Source organism: Aulonocara sp. 'chitande type north' Nkhata Bay, linkage group LG22, assembly GCF_057382095.1.
Source record: "Aulonocara sp. 'chitande type north' Nkhata Bay isolate Kocher_YH1m ecotype deep benthic linkage group LG22, A_spYH_male_GT1.1, whole genome shotgun sequence".
In the NCBI taxonomy this organism is placed as follows: domain Eukaryota; kingdom Metazoa; phylum Chordata; class Actinopteri; order Cichliformes; family Cichlidae; genus Aulonocara; species Aulonocara sp. 'chitande type north' Nkhata Bay.
This window is the reverse complement of record NC_141364.1, coordinates 35,405,902-35,428,841: the sequence shown is the minus strand read 5'-3', so window position 1 is coordinate 35,428,841 and position 22,940 is coordinate 35,405,902. Positions and strand designations below refer to the sequence as shown.

The following is a 22,940-nucleotide window of genomic DNA, read 5'->3' as shown; positions in this document are numbered from 1 at the left end:
AGCTGGTTGGGGACAGTGAGGTTTTTTTCCCCTCTTGATAATTATAACGAAAAAGAAAAAAGTCAACAATGATGATTCAGTTATTCTGTGTGCTACATTACTTAATTCCAGTTATCTACAGACTTATATTTGTAATGACTGTCAGGTAAAGCCCTAAACCAAAGACCAACTTATTTGAACCTCGTGTGAATACCTGTACTGCAATTTGCATGATTTAATATGTTATTAAAAGAATTAGAATAATATTTCCATTGTTTATTATCAGCAATTACTCAAATACATACAAACAAACAGTAGGAAAACTTGACTTATTTGTCACAAGCTTATCATGTTTAGCGCACCCACATTCACACTTCCAAGTTTGTTTCTTTTCTTTTCTTTTTTTTTTAAAAAGAATTTTATTTACAAATCATTTTCCAAGAAATATAAATTAAACATTCCACTGATTTACTACCAACAAACTCCACAGAATATTAAACTGCCATTTTCCGGCAATGTCTCAGTACTAATAAATACAACACTATCCATTCTGAGTGACTGGACCTTCAGCTTACTTCAGCCATTTTCACTTTTAAACATTTCTACACAATTATTCTTCCTAAAGTCTTTGAAAACAATAGAAAAGCTGGAAAGGTTCTGACATCATCCTCTGATACAGAAAGTTCAAGGGCTGAAAGACCAATTAGTTTTCAACATTGCTGAAGACTCCATAAACTGATGGACAATGAACATTACACTGGAGAGGCAATATCGGCTGGCAGAGGTCAAATTCAAAATGAGTCAAAAATCAAAGGTATACAGAAGACTTTAAGAGAAGAACCACAGAAAAAAAATTCCAATAAATTATTTTTGAGGATAAATAATATTTTTAAGCTACATATCAGAAAAAAGCCAGGCTGAGAGATTCCCAAATTCACCACATAACTGGTGCAGAACCAAGCTTAAAGATGTACACTTGTAGCTGATCGTAAGTAAATAACAAGTGGTCCAAAGTTAGTAGCCACTGGTAAAGCCATTATTTTCAATAATGAATTAAAAACAAACAAACAAACAAACAAACAGCGCTAAAGTCAAAAATTTGGTGTTAAATATAATATTTCTTAGATGGACTCAACAGAGTTCTTGGGGATGAAAGAAACAATTTGATGATGAACTTATCTTCCATGTTTAGTTTTTTTAGACTTTTTCTTTGTTCTTTCCATGTAATAATCTAAAGGCTTTCATGATGTTTGAATTTTCCACAGAAGATTTTGATGTATGTTACGTATTTACAAAGATAAAATCACACAACCCCCAACTGGTTCTGAAATTTGGCCGCCCCTCCCTGAGCCTGTTCTGTCAGAGGTTTATTCCTGTTAAAAGGGAGTTTTTCCTCCCCACTGTCAACAAGTGCTTGTTCAAAGGGGGTTGGTTTGATTGTAGGGTCTTTATCTTATAATATAAAGCGCCTTGAAGTTGTGATTTGGCACTATATAAATTAAATTGAAATTAAAAAGTTTGTTACAATTAGTAAAAAAAATGTCAGAGATTAACTGGCAGAGTTTGGAACATTTAGCTAGACATAATAGAAAGATAAAGTTGAGACCACATTAAAAAAATCCTATTTACACAAAGTCCCATCAAATCATGTAAAAAGAGGCAATAGAAGAAAAATAATTACAAACATTGGTGAGTTTTCGTTTGCAAAAAGCCTTCTTCTGTACATTTCTACAACATCTGTATTGAGACAGGCATACCTAGACCTAAGTACATATCATGCTGCACTAATATAGTGCAAAATTATCCCTGAAAAATGGAGAAGGGACAGGCAGGCAGAAGTGATGCTGTCTCTGGGATTTATTAAGCTCCTTTTTGTCTCCTCGTCATATTGTTTCTTGTGAGATGCACCGAAGCCATAATGACACTCAGGCCTCCGAATGTTCATTTGACACAGAACAAGTGATATCAAGGCAATGTCACTGAGCAGTGAAAAAAATGAGGGAATGATTTTCACAGAAGTATTTGTTCTGCGGAGACACTATTCAGTGACTGTTGTTTGAATATTTTGGGCAGTGGTAGATGGCAAAGAAGCAAAGGAGGACTTTCAGCAGGAAACAAAGAATCCATGAAGGCTCTTGTGAAATAAATGCCAAAATGAACATTTAAAAACAGATGGGGAAAACTAGGCTGCTAATGAATGTGGTCAGTCTTGATCTTTGAGGTTCTTCTTTTGCATGTGAACGAGTCTCAGCATTGGCGCTGATATCAAAGGGTTTCCACGGCGATGCCGTAAGTTCTGAAAGAAGACAAATGTTTGTACGTTGAGCAGGAAGACTTCTACATGTCTGCATCTCCATCGTAAGCCAGAGTCAAAGGCTTCAGTCTGTTGTTCATCTGGCGTCTCTGTGGCTTCTTTGGCTTTTTGCTACAGAACAAACAAAGAACAGGTGAGGAACAGTAAGACAATCTGATAGCAGCCACCTGACAGTAACTTCCACTCATGACCAACCTGTTACATACGAGACATGATTCTGTGTTTCTGTCATATCTGCCCTAAAAACAACATCACTGTCTTTGGAAGTTTATCCATCAGTCTTCAGCTGTCCCTCCTCATTTATACACTGTTGCTAAAGAGGAGAGCTGTACAAAATAAAGTCCTTTATAGTTTTCAAAATTGGCTTCAGAGTTATTATAACTCTGGGACAACGTTTAGCGTTTTCCACTGGTCACTGAGCACAGGTGCTACACATTGATACATTACCACATCACTATTTTCTAAACTTTGGTTACAGTCCTGGTAATATTAACTTAAAATAAACATTAAAATGTGCAAAAACGGTGATATTGCATTTGCTCTGCAATATGAGAGAAGTTGAAATTCTACATTTCCAGAGGTTTCTTCATATTGAAAAGGAGTTTTTCCTTCCCACTGTGGTCAAGTGCATGCTCATACCAAATGGTCTGATTGTTGGGGTCTTTACCTTGCAATATAAAGCACCTCGAGGCGAGTGTTGTTTTGAATTGTTGCTATATTAATAAAACTGAAGTGAACTGAATTGAAATTGTTTAACCAAGACTTAATTCAACTAATAAACTTGTACAAATATGATTCAATATTTTCACCACAAGGTCAACTTTTCAACTTTTTGCTGTCAAATCAGCAGCTTTTTGGTTTTCTCACCTCTAGTAGGTGATCCACTGAAATGATTGAACAAGCAATCTGGATGTTTGGGAACATGTCACATGTCGTAGAGAATAAAAGGAGTTAAGTAAGGCCTTGACTACGTGATAAGAGTTTCAAATGGAGCTGGGTGTGGCAGTGAGTGCTGTAGCTCTGGATGTTGTTGTGATGATGGAGGCTTTGAGAGCTGTGCCTCATATTGCTGTTGCTTTTCCTGCAGCTGCGGTTGCTGTTTGTTGCACCACTTTAACTCCTCTTGCTCTAGTTTCTGGCAGGCAGGACAGGTATAAGTGCAGCTGTTTTGCTCCATCCAATAAATCCTGTCTGAGGGGGACTTGGAGCTTGACTTGCAGCAAAGGCAACAACCACAACAACTAAATAGAGTGTGAGAGGGTAGAAAGAAAAAAGGGACAAGACAAGACAAGAAGGAACAAATGATAAGGGAAACAGAAAAATGAAAAACAAAAACAAATGAAGAAATAATTGTGAGCAGTGTTGTGATGGAGGTCAGATCCCATGTCATTTTATTGGATGATGCTTTTTTTTCATAATATGGCCTTTAAATAGACAATGCAAGATGGAAGACAGGCGTTACACTTCATTCTACATGAAAACCGAAATCTAAGAAGTCTGTTGACGTGTCGTTGATTTAATAGGCGCACTGACTCGCCTCTGTCAGTGCGCCCCAGGGCAGCTGTGGCTACAATGTAGCTTGTCGTCAACAGTGTGTGAATGTAGTGTAAAGCGCTTTGGGGTCCATAGGGACTAAGTAAAGTGCTATACAAATACAGGCCATTTACCATTTACCAATAGATCGGACTCTGACTTTTGAGCTTAGTATGGCTCAGTGATCAGGTAGACAATTGGTTGTTAAAAACAAATTGCTATCTGATCAGTGAACATGATGTCAGAGCCATTATTTAAAAAAGAAAAATCCTTACTGACTCGTCCTTATGGTCGCCAAACTGGCCAATGTGTGACATTCCCAACATCAAAAATAATCAAAAAAGTTGTAAGATTGTTGCAGGATGTTCAGATTCTTTTGCAACATCCAATCTGCAATAGCAGATGGGTGCTTCATCATGACAGTGCACACTCACAGTACACTGAAAATGCTCACCCACTACGGATTTGACTCCCTGTGACTCGTCCCACTTTGATTTTTTAGGATTCTATTTCATTTAGTCCTAAACTTTATGAGACACAGTACAAAATCACTAATTGCTAATTAGTGAACTACATTTTAATTTGACTTTCTTTCATGGTGATCTCCATCACATCACTTAATGTACATTATTGACATCATGAGGGAAAAAAATCAAATTGATGATGAAGTCAGAACATATTTCAGATGTGTTACTTTACCATGCTAAGTATGTCATGGAGATTATAAAGACAAGCAGCACAAATGCTCCTGCTGCTACTCCATACACCCAGGTTTTCAGCTTCCCATCTGCAGAGACACATAGACAGCAATGGTCAGCACTTACGATTGGACAGTTTTATTTAGACAAAGGTGACCCGAGTAAATACAAAATGCAGTTATTAAATTATGACTTCCTTTATTAAATGAAAAAGTTTATCTAGGGTTATCTGCAAAGGAGCCCTCTAAACCTAATATTGGGTTATCAGCCCTCCCTTTTTTCTCTCTCTCTCATTCTATTCCTTTTCTTCTTCTTTTTTTTAATTTTATTATTACTTCCCCTATCTTTTGCCAACATAGCTCACCCTCGGTCAGCTCCGGCAGAATAACCACTCCAATTACAATGTGAATAATGACAGAAAAGAAAAGAAAAGAAAGCTCACACCACCACCTCTGTGTTTTACTTGTATACCTCATACATCTCTAAAGTTAGAAATATCCTGTCTCAGAGTGACGCTGAAAAACTAGTTCATGCATTTATTACTTCCAGGCTGGACGACTGCAATTCATTATTATCAGGATGTCCTAAAAACTCCCTGAAAAGCCTTCAGCAGCAAAGTCATTTAAAAATTCCTTATTTGGCTTAGGTGGTGGGAGTATATACAAGGAGCTGTACTGCGATGTATTCAAATGAGTGGAAGGGTGGGGAAGAGACAGGGAGAACTTTCCAGTGCTTGTGGTGAATTATCACGAGGCCGCCGCCCCTCCCAGAGTTGCGAGATTGACAGATGTAAACAAATTCAGATGGAGTAGAGTCATTAAGTGAAACAAAATCATTAGGCTGTTTCCACGTTTCAGTCAAGCAAAGAAAGTCCAAGAGAGGAGATCCTGGACAAGATGTCCCTTACCGGTAAGAGCGAATGTTTAAAAGACAGAAGTTGATGCTGGAATTACGATGCCAGGCTTAGCCGACCTAACAAGGTGTGCCAGCACATTGTGGTCAACAGTCCGGTCAGTTTTCCGGGGATGACGACGAGTTTTGGACCAGATGGACTGGACACTATTGAGTTAGTGTCATTGGTATTGAAGTTTCGCTGAAGCCCTCGGTGAATGTACGTGTGGCGGGGCTTGAAAGCGATGTCTGGATAGAGTTAAATCAGAATCAGAAAGGCTTAATTTATCTCCAAGGGGCAATTAAGAAAGTAAAGCGCCACAGGTAGAGAGTTAGGAAGCGGAGTTGCAGAAGTTCAGAGTACTGAAGTAGAGCTGTCGCTGGGTGACGAGCGATGGAACGAAAACAACCCAGGTGAGCACGGATCACACAGACACCCTGTGGATCCACATCTTGATCAGGGCTGCCGCTGAATGTAGACAGTTGGAAAAGGCCATGAGGGTAAAAGACCGAGCAGGCAGCTGGAGTGCGAGCAGTAAAAACCCGCAAATATTGCAAAAGCAAGTCAAAACAGGATTGTGCTTTAAATACGCTTAAAATACTTCAGTCAAGTTGTCATCAATAACTTTAAAACAAAATAAAAACAAATAACAACGAGAATAAATCGGTGAGCAGCGGCAGCCAGATGCGCCAGCGTTCATTCAGCCAAAAGACTAGTGTCTGTGACAGCAGAGCAGGAGCACTGGTGCGGCCGGTATCGGACCTTTAATGCTACTCGGGTTCCCAGATTTTATCAGAGGAGGCAGGGTAGCCACCTGGATAACAGACGCAGTTAGTGCTGGCTGAGTCTCACAGATCGGCTTCATCTGAACTCTGCAGTGCCTGCTGGGTAATACTCATAGGATCAGAGGTTAAACAGTGAGCTCATCCAGACTTCCTTTATTGAGGAGCTGGTTCCACCAGAATGACACTTTTGATCTGTAATCTGGATCTTAACCTGCTCCAGAGCAGGTTAGGTGTGCAGCATGGGTTAACCCTGATGTGACCTGGATAACCCAAAATCCCGCTTCGTAGTACAGGCCTCTGATCGGCAGTGTTAGGGTAAGTGAATCCAGATAACAGAGAAATCCTGGCTGTGCTGAAAGCGTTAACACAAAGCTTGCTCGGTGTTAACAGAAGGAAAATGTTGGCTTGTTACTTTTCATCACAGATGTTTTAGTCCAATAATAATTTGCATGGTTGTATTGACACCCATTAGCATAAACCGGACTTTACAACCTCTTCATCAGGTCAAATCAAACCATTTAATGTAAAAAGTAATAATGCCGTGTTCCAGATACCTGAGGTCACTCCCGAGCAGAGATGGGCAGTACTGTAATCCGATTACTTTTTTCAAGTAACGCATAAAGTAAGGGATTACTATTGCAAAAAATAGAATAGAATAGAATAGAATTCAACTTTATTGTCATTGCACATGCACAGGTACAGGGCAACGAAATGCAGTTTGCATCCATCCAGAAGTGCTTAGTGATATAGATATATTACAATATATATTAGCAATAATATAGATATGTAAGTATATTACAGAAATGGGTCTATTATGTTATAATGTACACGGTATGAAGTATGTTGTGAATATTCTATAACTATAAGTATGTACAGGCTGTAGTGAGTACAAGCTATGTACAGGATATGGACAGGATATAAATATGAAAAACTATACAGAATATGAAATAAATAACTTTACAGGAATCTGAGATATACAGCTATACAGAAATGGGAACTATGCAAGTTGTAAACAGTTGTAGGGTTAAAAATTATCGTATGTACAGAATGATTGTTTACACAGGGCTATACAGTAGTGCAGTTAAGGTAAGTGAGGGTGTGGATAATTTCTACAGAGGCTATATAAAGTGCTAGTGGTTGTGAGTGGTGGTTCACTCCATGTTATTATTGTGTGTTTGAGGGTACAGTTGTCCATTGTGTGTGTGTGTGTATGTTCAGTCCATGAGTTAACGTGGGTCAGATGTCAGGAGGCAGAGTTCAGGAGTCTGACAGCTGTGGGGAAGAAGCTGTTCCGGTACCTGGTGGTCTTAGTCCGGAGGCTCCTGTAGCGCCTCCCAGAGGGCAGGAGGGTGAAGAGTCCATGTGATGGGTGACTGGGGTCTCTGATGATTTTCCCAGCCCTTTTCAGACACCGCTTCCTGTAGATGTCTTTTATGGCAGGAAGTGGTGCTCCGGCGATGCGCTGGGCAGTTTTCACGACCCTCTGCAACGCCTTCCGGTCCGAGGCAGAGCAGTTCCCGTACCAGACTGTTATACAGTTGGTCAGGATGCTCTCGATGGTGCAGCGATAGAAGTTCACCAGGATGTCTGAGGACAGGTGGTTCTTCCTCAGAGTCCTCAAGAAGAAGAGGCGCTGGTGAGCCTTCTTGACCAGCTTGGAGCAGTTGGTCGTCCAGGTGAGATCCTCGGAGATGTGGACTCCCAGGAACTTGAAGCTGCTCACACGCTCCACAGCCGTCCCCTTAATGTGGATGGGTGGATGTGGGTCAGCATTCCTCCTGTAGTCCACGATGAGCTCCTTGGTCTTCTCGGTGTTAAGCAGCAGGTTGTTTGTGTCGCACCACTCAGCCAGACGATCCACCTCCTCCCTGTAGGCGGCCTCATCGTTGTCACTGATGAGGCCAATCACCGTGGTGTCATCTGCAAACTTAATGATGGTGTTGGAACCATCAGCAGGTCTGCAGTCGTGGGTGAAGAGGGAGTAAAGGAAAGGGCTCATCACACAGCCTTGTGGTACACCGGTGTTCATTGTGATGGTAGATGAGCAGCGGTTATCCAGCCGGACATGTTGGGGGCGGTTGGTCAGGAAGTCCAGTAACCATTTGCAGATGAGGGAACTGATGCCCAGGTCTGTCAGTTTCCTGATGAGTTGTGAGGGGTGGATTGTATTGAATGCTGAACTGAAGTCTATAAACAGCATTCTGGCGTAGGTGTTGTTGTTGTCCAGGTGTGAGAGGACAGAGTGCAGTGCGATGGAGACTGCATCCTCTGTGCTCCTGTTCTGGCGGTATGCGAATTGGTGGGGGTCCAGGGTGGGGGGGAGACAGGATTTGAAGTGTGCTAGGACCAGCTGCTCTAAGCACTTAGTGATGATGGGGGTGAGTGCTACTGGGCGGTAGTCACTGAGGCAAGATGGGTTGGAGTTTTTGGGTATCGGGACGATGGAGGTGGATTTGAAGCAGGCCGGTACCACAGCGTGGGCCAAGGACAGGTTGAATATGTCTGTCAGCACTCCTGCAAGCTCCTCAGAACACGCTCTGAGAACACGCACGGGGATGCCATCGGGACCTGCAGCCTTGTGGACATTGATCCTGCTCAGCACCGCTCCTACATCGGTGGGGGAGAGAGTCAGAGGTTGGTGGTCTGGCGTCACGTCTGCTTTGGTTGTGGTTGTGCGGTTCCCTCGCTCAAAACGAGCATAAAAGTTGTTGAGCTCGTTGAGGAAGGAGACATCAGGAATTAGAAAAAAACATCAAATCACTAGAAGAAGCCTACGCGTCCCACCAAGATCAGGAAACATTGAACAAAATACGCAAAACAAAACTAGAATTAAATGAGATAATTGATAAAAAAACAAAATTCTTAGTACAAAGACTACGCCTACAAAATTATGAACATGGTAATAAATCCGGTCAATTTCTAGCAAACCAGCTAAAAATAAATAAAGAAAAAAGAACTATATGTGCTGTTCAAGATTCATCTGGGAACACATTATATGAACCGATACAAATAAACAACATTTTCAGGGATTTCTATAAAACGTTGTATTCACCACAAATAAACCCATCTAAAAAAGAAATTGATCAGTTTTTGGACAACATAACTCTTCCAAAATTATTGGACACTCAAGCAATGGCACTGGATTCACCACTGACACCAGGTGAACTCCAGGAAGCCCTGATAAGTATGCACAATAATAAGGCTCCAGGTCCAGATGGCTTTCCTGCAGAATTCTACAAAGAATTCTGGTCGATTCTAGCACCAGTTTTCTACAGAACGTTGTTGGAAATTAAAGAAAAGGGCAGACTTCCATCAAATATGAATTATGCAAACATTAATCTCCTGCTAAAACCAGGCAAAGACCCTGTATATCCCTCAAGCTAACGTCCAATATCCCTTATAAATGTAGACCTTAAAATAATCTGCAAAGCTCTCTCAAAGAGACTGGAGAAAATAACCCCCCTCTTAATTCATCCTGACCAAACTGGTTTCATAAAAGGTAGGGACTCATCAACAAATACACGTAGATTACTTAATTTGATAGACTACTCATACAGTAAAAACCTAGAAACTACAATATTCTCTTTAGACGCAGAAAAAGCATTTGACAGAGTTAACTGGAAATTTCTATTTGCAACTTTACACAAATTTGGTTTTGGATCCTCTTTCATAAACTGGTTAAAAATATTATATAATTCCCCAACAGCTTGTGTTAGAACAAATGACCAGACATCCTCCAGCTTCTGTCTCTTGAGGGGCACCAGGCAGGGATGCCCACTCTCCCCTTCACTATTTGCAATTTTTATTGAACCACTAGCAGCAGCAATTAGACAGAATTCAGTAATTAAGGGCATAAAATGCAAGAACGTGGAACATAAAATCAGCCTTTATGCGGATGATGTGTTACTCTTTCTCCAAAATTCACAAACCAATATCTCTGGGGTGATTGAATTGATAAACTCTTTTGCAAGAATATCAGATTACTCAATTAACTGGTCAAAATCTACAGTCCTACCGATTAATTGCTCCTTCCATAATTCCTCTTCTACACCACTGCAATCGGGAAATATAAAATATTTAGGTATTAATGTTTCTCCCAAGCTTGCAGATCTAACTAAATTAAACCATATCCCACCTTTAAAGAAGGTAGAAGATGATCTGGCTAGATGGAAATGTCTACCCATATCACTCATGGGAAGGGTTGCCGCTATAAAAATGATGGTCTTACCAAAAATAAATTATTTATTCTCAATGATCCCAACTAAACCGCCACAAGATTGGTTCAGATCTCTAGATTCATGTATGTCCAAATTCCTTTGGAAAAATAAACCCCCACGTATAAGCTTAAAAACACTACAAAAGACCAAGGATAAAGGAGGACTAGAACTGCCTAACTTTCAGCACTACTTCTTAGCCAACAGGCTTCAGTTTATCTCAGGATGGCTAAAACACACCCTCTTAGATGAACCTTGGCTAGATGTAGAACAAGCACTCTGCAATAATCTAGAGATCTCAGACCTACCATTTATCAGCTCAAACATCCAACGACATGAATGCTTTAAAAGCATCAACATCAGCTCTTCTCTGACAGCATGGTGGGAGTTTCTAAAATTGACGGCGTCTTCATTAATCCCATGCAAACGTACACCTATCTGGAACAACCCTGACATATTACAAAACAATAATATGATAAACTTTTCAGATTGGAGTGATAAAGGAATCAAATATTTAGAACATATACTAGAAGGAACAGAATTTATTTCATTTGACGGACTAGTTACACAATATGGGATCAACAAGAAAAGATTTTTAGAATATCAACAAATTAAATCCATAGTAAAAAAGAAATTTAAACCGGGTCAAGTTGAACTACAAACACCACCAAGTGTGGTTCAATTTCTTACTCTTAAACCCCCCAAATTACTATCCAAAATATACAGAATGCTTTCTAAAACAGATGAATCAATATCACTTCCTATTGCAAAATGGGAAGCGGATTTATCAGTTAACTTAGACCTAAACTTCTGGTCTCAGATTTGCTTAAAAACCTTTCATCTAATTAGAAATCCCAGTCTTCAATTAATTCAATACAAAATATTACATAGAGTGCACTATACAGGTCATCGGATGTTCAAGATGGGCTTTTCGTCTACCAACAACTGCTCACACTGCCAAACCAATTCACCGGACAATTATATCCACGCTCTTTGGTTCTGTCCACCAGTTCAGAAGTTTTGGCGCGAGATATGTGAAGACTTATCGAAGTGTCTGAAATGTAACATTCCAACTTCCCCCTTAGTGTGTTTGTTGGGCAGCTTAGATAATGTCACTTCAGAAAAGAATATCGCCCATATGGTTTTCACTGCCCTATGCATAGCCAAGAAAACAGTCCTCATGAACTGGAAAAATAAAAATAATCTTAATTCTAACCAATATAGAAATTATCTATTAGATTACATTAGTCTTGATACAGCCTCTGCCACCACATCAGATCAATTGCTCTGGGCTCCTTTGATCAGCTCCATCACCTAGTGGGGGTGGGGGGTCATAGTTTGGTCCCGCCTTCACTGTTGTGATTGGTGTGGGGGTAGGGACAGGCTTAGGGCGTCGGGGGGTTCCCCGGAGGCATCTTCCTTGGGGGGCTCAACCCGGGTAGCGGTCATGTCCGGTTAGGGGCTCTGTTGGCTCTCAGGTGACTGTTTCCTCGCGGCTGCGTGCAGCGGGGCTAGGGGAGGGTCTGTGCTGACGGACGTGGGTTACTGACCTGGTAGCCTGGCTGCCCCTGGGTGGGTCCGGGATGGGCGTGAGGTTCTGGGGGCGCTCCGTCTCTGGGCTGGGACCCGGACCGGGCCTCGGGGGCTTGGGTCCTGGTTGGTGTGTTGCCGGGGTTGTGGGCGGGTGGGTGCATGGGGGCCCAGCCCTGGAGCAGGGTGCCGCCGGTGCGTCGAGCCACCTGGGGGGCTCTTCAACTGGTGGGGGAGATTGTCACATCTTGCAGGAGCTTTCCTCTCCTCAGGAGCTCCCTCTGCAGGAGGGGGAGATACAGGAGAGGTGGAGGAAGATCTCAGCCTGGGTGTTTATTGTCTTATGTAGTCTGGAAGATGAGTGGATGGTGGGGTGGGTGCAGTTTTCTCTGTGGTGGGGTTGGGTGGACTGTCCCGGGCTCTGTGGGGCCGGGCGGCGCTGCTGCACTGGGCCCGGTCTGGATGGGCCTGGGCCCCCTTTCCCTGGCGGGTCGCGGAGTATGGGGGTGCCTACTGGGGTCAGCGGGGGAGCTGGGGTACATGGTGATCCGTTTCTGGGTGGTGACACTGTCTGTGGTTTCGGAGATGTAATCCAGTACAGATGAGGCGTACTGGTCCAGGTCTGTGTGGGTGAACATATTCCAGTCTGTGTTTTTAAATCTGTCCTGGAACACTGCGTCTGTCCCCTCTGGCCACACTTTAATTGTCCTCACAGCAGGTTTCACACGTTGGATGAGTGGTGAATACCTAGGTGTAAGGAACAGGGAGAGATGGTCCGATTGTCCAATGTGGGGGAGGGGTGTGGCTTTGTAGGCTCCAGCCAGGTTGGAATACACATGGTCTAAAGTCTTGTCTCCTCTGGTGTGGCAGGAGACATGTTGGTGGAATTTGGGGAGGACTGTCTTTAAGTTGGTGTGGTTGAAGTCGCCAGCAACAATAAAAGCAGCCTCGGGGTGTTTATTCTGGTGTTTGTTAATGGCTGCAGAAAGTTCTTTCATGGCCAACCTAGCATTAGCGTCGGGGGGTATATACACGGCAGTGAGTATGATCGAAGTGAGTTCTCTGGGGAGATAATAAGGTCTGCATTTGACCATTAAAAACTCCGCATTAGGTGAGCAGTGACTCTCAGTAGTAGTGGAGTTCATGCACCAAGCATTGTTAATATAAATGCACAAACCTCCACCTCTGGTCTTGCCGGAGTCATCTGCTAGCCTGTCGGCTCGGTGTGTGTGGCGTCCTGCTAACTCGATAGCATTGTCCGGGCAGCTGTTGTTCAACCATGTTTCGGTGAAAAACATGACATTTGAGTCCATAATCCGTCTGTTGTTAGTGATGGAGAGCCGTATCTCATCCATTTTGTTTGCCAGAGAACGGACATTGGCGAGGAAAATACTGGGTAAAGGCAGCCGGTGTGGTGTTAGCTTTAGCTTAGCCCGTAGCCCTCCGCGCCTACCTCGCCTTTGTTTACGATCTCGGCGCCGTCTGCGTGCACTTCCGCCCGGCCGGGTAGAGTGGGCAGCCTCCGGTGTTCTGGAGATCTCTGGGATGAGTCGGAGATCGGCGATAAAACTGTTGGAGTTATGAGTCCAGATGTCCAGAAGCTCTTGTCTGCTGTAGGTCAGGAACGCACAGCAATTCTGGACGAATAATCCGGTTAAAAGTAGATAAAAAACTGCTAAATAGCAGATTCTGGAGAGACACTGAGCCTCGCGTTGTTCACGCGCCGCCATCATGGATGTGATGAGGTAATTAGATTACCGTTACTTTCCCGTAAGCATGCTGCGTTACTGCATTACTAAAACCGTGATTTTTTTGTGACTGTCTCATGACAATGATGTAAGCGAGTGCCACGTTCGTGACAACAGCTGTGTGCAGATCAAGAATGGATCATATATCGAGTGCAGGAGAGAGTATGAGCGTGCAGCGTTTAAAGCGTGGAAGTACTGACCTTACTTTGAGTTTGATTCCATAAAAAGTGACAAAAACATTAGTGTCCGCTGTGCGTGGGAAGAAAACTTCTTTTTACAGCGAAAAAAACCCCTAAACTTCCGAGCAAGCACCGAGTAGCTACGACGTAATGGGAAACTCACAGAGAAACTCGCGGATTCTTCAACTGACCGCAGCACACCTGCACCAGGGTAAACCTCCGCCTACCCCACTCCTGCTTTACAGGTGAAAATAGAGCAACAGGACCGCTGAGTCTTTGACTTTATTTATTTTCTGTGTTTCACTTGCATTTATTTGAAAGAGTGAGTGTAAACACAAAAAATGTTTTTATTTTAAGTGCTGGAATGTGCAGAAAATAGGTTTAAATGTTAAACAAATTTCTTCCAGTCAGAGAATGGTGCAAATAATTTAATGTTTGCTTGATGCATTTTATATGATGGATTATGCAGAAAAAGTAGAATTGGGCAGAAAGATCACCAATTCAGGTTGTAAATCATGTTTTTAAAAAGTAACTAAGTAACTAATTAGTTTTGAAAATAAGTAATCAGTAAAGTAACGGGATTACTTTTTGAGGGAAGTAATCAGTAATTAGGTACTGATTACTTTTTTCAAGTAATTTGGCCAACACTCCAGACAAAAGCAAAAAAAAACAAAACAGGTTTGTTAAGTTTGTTAACTAAGAATATAATGTATATAATGTTGGTCCCCTGTCTCGCCAGCTGGCTCACATTGGCCCACAGTGTTGTTTTTGTTGTTTTCCATGTCGCTCGCTCTCCTCTGTCTGCCTGGGCAGAACTCATTACTGGGCTCCCGCTTTTGGCCGACGCATCTGCGCTGATGATCGGCACCTGCAGCTAATTAGTTCCTGTTTTCCCTGGCCGCTATTTATGGTTGAGGCTCGGAGCAGCTCATCGCTGGAACGTTGAATGCCCCGAGTTTGGAAAGCCCTGGCTAAGTCTAAGTTTGCTTTTGTGATTGTTCAGTGTAGTGTTAACACTCGCTTCTGTGTGTAGGTTCCTTGGACCCCGAACGATGCCAACTTATCCCAAAGTCCAGCCAATGATGCGATTCACATTCGTGTATACGCAGCTAATCAACGTCGCTGACAGGCTATGACAGCGTCCTCATGTGCGACACCGGTGTTTTAGCAAAGCGGCTGATGTGGAGTGAAGCCACGTTAATGACAATGTGTACAACCATTGGAGACGTGAGCAGGACAGACGGAACAACTGACGGACAAAGTGTGGACTTTATACCAGTTTTTAAATTGTGTTGATCGGCCACGTAAAACCAGAGTTATGATAAAATATCTGCAATGTTTGGTTTTCTTCCTGAATACTGTCGTTGTTTATATTTACTGCAGGAAGAAAATGGCGTTTTATAAGGAAAACGCTTCAAAGCACTCTCCACCTGTGAGCAAAAACAAAACCAAAAAAATCCCACCCTTTCCTATTGGTGGACAAATGTACCATGTGGACCAATCAAAAAATGATATGGCAACATGGCATTTAGTTGTTTAGGACGGGGGAAGTTTTAGGAGTGACGGCGTGTTTCAGATGTGAGAGATTTGCACATTTAGCGCAAATCTTGTGTAGTTAGTGTGTAGTTAGTGTGTAATGTAGTCAATAGTTTTGTTGTGTGTCAGAACAACGAGGCGACTGCTGAGTGTTACAGGTGTTACAGCAGTGACACATCTGCTGCTGTCAGGCCTGCAGGTATCAGGCTGTTGTTCTCCTTCATCTCATAGTGGACAGAAATTATTTTTTGGAGTGACACAAATAATTTGTGTGGCATCAGATTTGATGCAGAACAGCTGATTGTTCTGTAAATAGTTTGAAATGTTTATTTAAAAAATGCCTTGGCTGCATTTTTAGGTAAACAGCTGCAAAATACTTTGTTGTTTGCAAAACTCAGTTACTTTTTTGAAGAAGTAACTATATAATTAGTTACCCAACATTGGTCATTATTTACTGTATTTTGCAGACAGAGTTACAGACTCTCTCCCAGACCACAGACTCAGACTCATAATACAAGTCAGAGCTTTATAATAAATAATAAATAAAGAAAGTTGTGTTTTCAAAATTGGAGTTGAAGTTATTTTTCCTTCCAATAGTGTTAACATGCTACACAGGACAGGAACAAGATTTTTTATTTATTTTCATTGTAAGTGGGCTAAAGCAGTTAATTAAAAGTAGTCTAACATAAATGCTGTAATTTGATTACTTTAATAAACATGTGACTTGGATGGATTGGATGCTGGCGTGACCACAGTGCACACGTCTGCTGTTGCTCACAGTGGTCCAAGGGACGCTCAGGGAGTTTGTGTGTTCGCTCACACACGTGAAAAATTAGAGGGGACATTGTTCACCAAATGACTGATTATGTCTGCCCTAAGCTGACACCAGCTTGGAGCCTCAAAACACAGTTGATCCTAGAAACAGCATGATGCACTTGGTTTTAAAACCCCCTGAAGACCCCACAGCTTATGCTTGGCTGCGTTTTTTATTGATTTTAGCTCTGCTTTTAATACTATCCAGCCTTTTTCAGAAGCTAAAACAGAGGACACACAGCTCTATTATTAAATGGTAAAAAATTCTTTTTTCACAAATGTTTTAAAAATGGTTGTATAACTATGTTGGTTTTCATGTTGGCTGGGTGGGCTCTCTCAAAAAGTCATGCTTCTGTCTGAGCATTTTTGTGTTTCCTGTTTTAAGCACGTATAAGTATAATTAGACACAAAATAATAGCGTGGTCTGGAAATTTCTCAGTAAAATGGAGGCTGTTAAAATTGGTGCAGGCAGCCATGAAAATTATAGTCCAGAAAGCCCACAGCCCTTATCAGAACAGTGTGCATTACAGCAAGCCACAGGAATTTTGTGCAATCTAAGTCATATCCTGTACTTGCAATATGAGCTGTTACTTTCTGACAGAAGATTTGAAAATTTAAAAGGTTTAAGAATTCATTTGTAACTTGCTCGATTAATGCTCTGAATAACTCTAAATGGTTTGTAGTGGTGGTTGTTGTAATGCTTGTCCTGTTGGAGTCCAGAACAAATGTCCTCTTTGGAAACAATAAATTACATTAAAAGAAACGAATGAATGAATATTTCTGTGGAAGCTTCTGATTTGATCCTACCAGTGCTTAGGTTTCTGCTATAGTCGGTTCCTCATCTGATCAGCAGGGGGCAGCAGAATATAACATAAGATAATATTTGGAATTTGTCCAAATTTTTCAGTGTTTAAAAAAAAATTCCCAATGTAGCCTCAAGGTTCACAATAGTACAAAGTCTGTAATAAAAGATTATAAATAAATTACAGAAATCATTTTACCATTTCTGAGATTAAACATTGCATTCACATAATGGGCTTCTTGTTTAAATATATTCTCATTTCTTATAGACCTGACAGAGATGGCTCTGTTACCTGGACCAAAGGGCTGCAGGAACCAGGTGCGTCCTGCCCTGCCTGGTGAGCTGGCTGCAGGTTGAGTGGGGTTGAAGCCTCGGATCGTCTTAACGTCAGCCTTGTTGTCACCTGCAGTGGGGATCTCTAGCACTGGAATGACAGTGCACTGGTCCAGCAAGCCATCAGATGTCATCACTTCAGTGTAGCCATCTTCACAGCCGCACACACCCGCCTGAAACAGGAAAGAGAAATTTCATAATGCAATCTGTTATATGAAACTATGTAAACGAAACTCTGAGCAGCAGAGATGTGCCATAGGTAACACAAGGAATAAAAGTTTCTGGAAGTCAAATAATTTTCAAACTGCTTTAAAAAGGGAGAAAAGACGGCTTTGTGGTGTTTATTCACAGCAGATACCAATCAATCAACATTTTTATATTTTCTTTTTCCTTTTTATGGTTTGGTTTTGGTATCTGACCAATTCATTGCATTACATGTAAAGTTGATAAACTATGAGTTTTTGAAAATCCCCAGATTAACTTGAGTTGTTTTGGAGTCTGTTTTAGAGAAGTTAAGTCTTCCTGATAAACATGTAATAAGAACACTGCCTGATGTCAAGCAGTAACTGCTTCTACAACTGTCGCAGAGCGACTGCAACGGCTTTGTTGCCTTGTTTGAGGACATGTCATGCCTCTTTTCCACTAGTACCTACTTAGCTCAAACTGACTCGACTCGACTCAGTCTACGTCATTTTTAATTACAATTGAGTAAGAGTATAACAACCACCTAACGTGCATGGGGTTGTTATAGCAATGCAGCCAAAAATCCTGTGATGTCACTTGCATGGGACAAAAACAACACACAATCCAGGGCACTGAGGCCATGGTATACGTGCTGCTGCTGGTAAGTGTCTGGACTTCATTCCTGGACACGGTGCTGATTTTTGTGCAGCCAGTTCCCATGTTGCCAGGTTTCAAATTTTGATTTTTGTGAAGGAGTCGTTCTAATGCCTCAAGTGATGCCACTGACTGACCAGTCAGTCTGTTGATCAGATCAATTTAGATAGTTTGGAACCTGATCGAGTAGGTCCTAAAAAAGTACGTAGTACAAAGTACTGTCACCTAATGGAAAACCCTCAAAACCAAGTAAAGCTGAGCCGAGTAGGTACTAGTGGGAAAGGGCTAAGAGATCTTTGCCAGTGGACTGAAAGTCCTGGGAACTGAATGTCAATGAGTAAGACTGGTAATATAAGCTAGGGCTTGTCTATTAAGGGCCATTATTAAAGCTTAAACTAAATTCTAAAATGGACAGGAAGCCAGTGCAGCTAAGCCATGACTGGAGGGATATGCTCATATTTTTAGCACCAGTCAGCAGAGTTGATGCAGAATTTAGCATCATGTGAAAATATGTTAACAGAGACAGTGGGAGACTGTATAGTATAGGCGTTATTGTTGACAAGAGAACAAAATAACATCCAAGTCTTTTACATAAAACTTGAAATATGGGTTGAGATGACCTCAATTTCTGGCAGAAGTGTTTCTAGATTTGAAGCTGGTCTAAAACTGATTTGGTTGCAGTTATTCACAGAAAGGGTGTGGGTCACTATTAGACAGTCCTGAACCACTTGGCTGATAGTGACCCACATCCGTTTTCATACCTAGGCTCATGTGATTAGGCAGATGATCAATAGCGGGTCAACGACCCTCTTAAGGGGCACTCTCAATAGGGCTTAAAAATCTGGGACTCTCCACCATTTGCTCTTAGAACTGAAGAAGCTTCTCAGATGAAAAGTGAAAGGTTTTCAAGAAACTTTAAAAAGTCCTGTCGCTTTTCTTTCCAAACTCCATAGAGAGCTTGAATGTGTTTTTCATCATTGAAAATTTCTGAAAATGAAAAGTTGAAAATGCTGAAAAACCAATGCACCAAGTGCCAAATTTCAACCCAGCCCTTTGAACTCCAATTTTGATTTCTCAAAATTCTCAAAACACTTAACCATACCACTTACAGCTCCCAGGGACATCAGTCAGAATGCTCTTCATAGACTGTAACTGTAAACACCAAGTTCAGCAGTGCTTTTAACTGTATGTTCTTATAATGAAAGTGTATCCATGACATGACATGAGATGCACCTATGACACACGTCTGTGAACACGTATTTCTATTTGTTTGAACTACACCTCTTCTGAGAACATGTTTTTGTGTTTGTTTTCTGTTGAAGGGCAATTTCACTATCAGTGTGTGACTGGCCTGACTCTTTCATACATACTGAAGAAAAGGTTTGAATTAAATTGACTGAAAATATTAATGCAACACTGAACAATATTAAGGTAAGTGAGAGATATGTAGTTCTGACTGACCAAAGTACAAACTTTTTTGATGAGTTGTGAAATTCAGTTGAGAAATGCATCAAAACTAATTAAAAAATATGTAGACACAGCAGTGTGTACAAGAACAATGGGAAATGTGTGTGGGGAAAATGTGTTCCACATTTGAGAACTACTCAAAGTGATCAAGAAAAACTGCAAAATGAATTACACATATGAATAAACATGCTTTAAGTCAGGTATCATTCTTTTCAGAATTTTGCTGGACTGCAGATTCTTCACTGCCAATTAAAGAACTGAAAGCATTGGCAGTTATTAATTCAATCTGATATTACAGCATGAAAACAGTCTGAGGAAAGCACTTAAAGGCCTTCACTCTCTGAGTAACAATCTCCAGGGTGGGCCATTTATATGGATACACCGTAATAACATGGGAATGGTTGGTGATATTAAAGTCCTGTTTGTGGCACATTAGTATATGTGAGGGGGCAAACTCCTCAAGATGGGTGGTGACCATGGTGGCCATTTAGAAGTCGGCCATCTTGGATACAACTTTTGTTTTTTCAATAGGAAGAGGGCCATGTGACACATCAAACTTATTGGTAATGTCACAAGAAAAACAATGGTGTGCTTGGTTTCAATGTAACTTTATTCTTTCATGAGTTATTTACAAGTTTCTCTTTGTTCACAGCCATTGACATGTCGAAGAGGTTAACACGTGAGGAGCGGATCGAAATCGTGTTGATATCTGGTGAACGCAGTAACCGGGTCATTGCAGAAGATTTCAATGCCAGACCCCCTACGAGACCACCCATCTCCCATGCTACAGTTAGCAAACTGCTTGCTAAGTTTCGTGAAACTGGTTCAGTGTTGGATTTGCCAAAATGTGGACGCAAGAAAACTGTCACTAATGAAGAAACATCAGTGGCTGTCCTAGCTTCATTCAGCAAGAGCCCACAGCGTAGCACTTGCCGCATGTCACTGGAGAGTGGCATTAGTTGAACATCCCTTCAGCGGATATTAGCTACTCACAAATGGCACCCTTACAAACTCCAGCTACTGCAGCATCTCAACGAGGATGACCCAGATCGGCGCACAGAATTTGCAGAATGGGCAAAACAAAAATTGGAACAGGACCCTCAGTTCACGCAGAAGATTTTGTTCAGTGATGAGGCAAACTTTTATGTGAATGGTGAAGTTAACAAACAAAACCATCGCTATTGGTCTGACACTAACCCACATTGGATGGATCCCTCCAAGACTGTTGGAACAACAAAGTGATGGTTTGGTGTGGTATATGGGGAACAACAATAGTGGGTCCATTCTTCATCAATGGAAACCTCAAGGCCACTGGATATTTGAAATTGCTACATGATGATGTGTTTCCCTCTTTATGCACTGAAGCTGGCACGTTCCCTGAGTTTTTCCAGCAAGATGGTGCACCACCACATTATGGGTGCCAGGTCCGAGCATTCCTAGATGAACAGTTTCCTGGAAAGTGGATTGGTCTTCGTGGGCCAGTTGAATGGCCCCCAAGGTCTACCGATCTGACCCCCTTAGACTTTTATCTTTGGGGTCATCTGAAGGCAATTGTCTATGGTGTGAAGATACGACATGTGCAGCACCTGAAACTACAGATACTGGATGCCTGTGCTGGCATTTCTCCTGCGGTGTTGCTATCAGTGTGTGAAGAGTGGGAGAAGAGGGTTGCATTGACAATCCAACACAATGGGCAGCACATTGAACACATTTTATAAGTGGTGAGAAACTTGTAAATAACTCATGACAGAATAAAGTTACGTTGAAACCAAGCACACCATTGTTTTTCTTGTGACATTACCAATAAGTTTGATGTGTCACATGACCCTCTTCCTATTGAAAAAACAAAAGTTGTATCCAAGATGGCCGACTTCTAAATGGCCACCATGGTCACCGCCCATCTTGAGGAGTTTGCCCCCTCACACATACTAATGTGCCACAAACAGGACTTTATATCACCAACCATTCCCATGTTATTACGGTGTATCCATATAAATGGCCCACCCTTTAGTCTCAAAACCAATAGCCTGCCATCAAGAGCTAAGCATGACAAATGTTTTCGAAGCCAATCACATGGACATCTGGTAAATAAGAATCTCTTCCTTTGGGATAAAAATGCTCCCTGCATGAGTAATTAATAAGATGTACTGTAGAAGCATGACCTACTGACCTGAACTACTGAATAACATGAATAACCTCAAACAATCACATTTCTAAAGGTTTAAAAAAACAGAAATAAAACAGCAGCCATTCACAACTCAAAAGTCCAAGTCATGTAAGGTTTAGTCACATATCATGATGCCATTGCAAGTTTCACAATTTGTTAACAGCTTCTCTTATCAAATGTCTCAATATCTCGAAAATAAGAAACCTCCTGTCTCAGAGTGATGGTGAAAAACTACTTCAGTCATTTATTACTTCTGGGCTGGGCTACTGCAATTGATTATTATCATGTTGTTCTAAAAGCTGCCTGAAAAGCTTTGAGTTGCTGCAGCAAGAGTACTGACAGGTAATATAGAGAGAGTCCTTATTTCCCCCAAATTGGATTCTCTTCAGTTCTCCCTGTTAAACCCAGAATCAAATTTAATTCTTCATATTCAAGGTCCTTAATAATCATAAACATCTTATCTTAAAGACCTCATATCATCCCAATAGAGAGCTTTGCTCTTGGATTGCAGGCTTACTTGTAGAAGTAAGAAGCAATAATGATGTGTTCTAATATAATACAACTATGAAGCAAACAGCAGGCTAGTTTTCTGCTTGTCTCCAACTATATCAGAATGAGAAACTGCTCATGCTGTAATGATTGTCATCTACACTGAATTTAATATTTGTAAGCATAAGCATTTCATTTTTCAAATGATGTATGATTTGAATCTTATATTCAAAAAGCAGGTGGAAGTTTTATTTTCTAGCATGAAGGGTTTAATGAGCTGTTCACACGAATGTAGAGCCTGGCAATGGAGCTAAAATCGCTCTATTAGATAGGTCTCAAATCCACCTGGACAGTTACTCAGTGGCACAGTGGAAGCTGAAGATTGGATCTGACCACAGATGTAAGAAAAATGAATGAACTGACTTCATCATATACTCACCTCTGTGCACAGGGACTGTGGCTTGGTGCATGGTGGGTTACACGATCGGTCTGCCTTTGGTTTGGCTGTTATAAGGCATCCACCTGTGGAGTAAAGTTCAAAAGGTCAAACCAGAGGTTTGATGTTCTGTTTGGTTCTTTTTTTGCTTATTGTTTATACTGAGTTATATATCTTTTTTTAATATC

The 22,940-nt window shown here is 41.4% G+C and overlaps 1 protein-coding gene across 1 annotated transcript in view; it reads right to left on the bottom strand.

Annotated features, from left to right (window-relative positions):
• Positions 1–246: 246 nt before the first annotated feature.
• LOC147304583 (thrombospondin type-1 domain-containing protein 7A-like) overlaps positions 247–22,940 on the bottom strand; it is a 189,902-nt gene continuing 167,208 nt past the window's right edge. Inside the window, exons 25-28 of the mRNA XM_086279217.1 lie at positions 22,756–22,838; positions 17,316–17,529; positions 4,526–4,613; positions 247–2,404 (exon numbers count right to left, since the gene is read on the bottom strand). Coding sequence (XP_086135343.1) covers positions 2,317–2,404; positions 4,526–4,613; positions 17,316–17,529; positions 22,756–22,838 — 473 coding nt within the window. The 3' untranslated portion in view covers positions 247–2,316. The remainder of the gene's footprint in view (positions 2,405–4,525; positions 4,614–17,315; positions 17,530–22,755; positions 22,839–22,940) is intronic.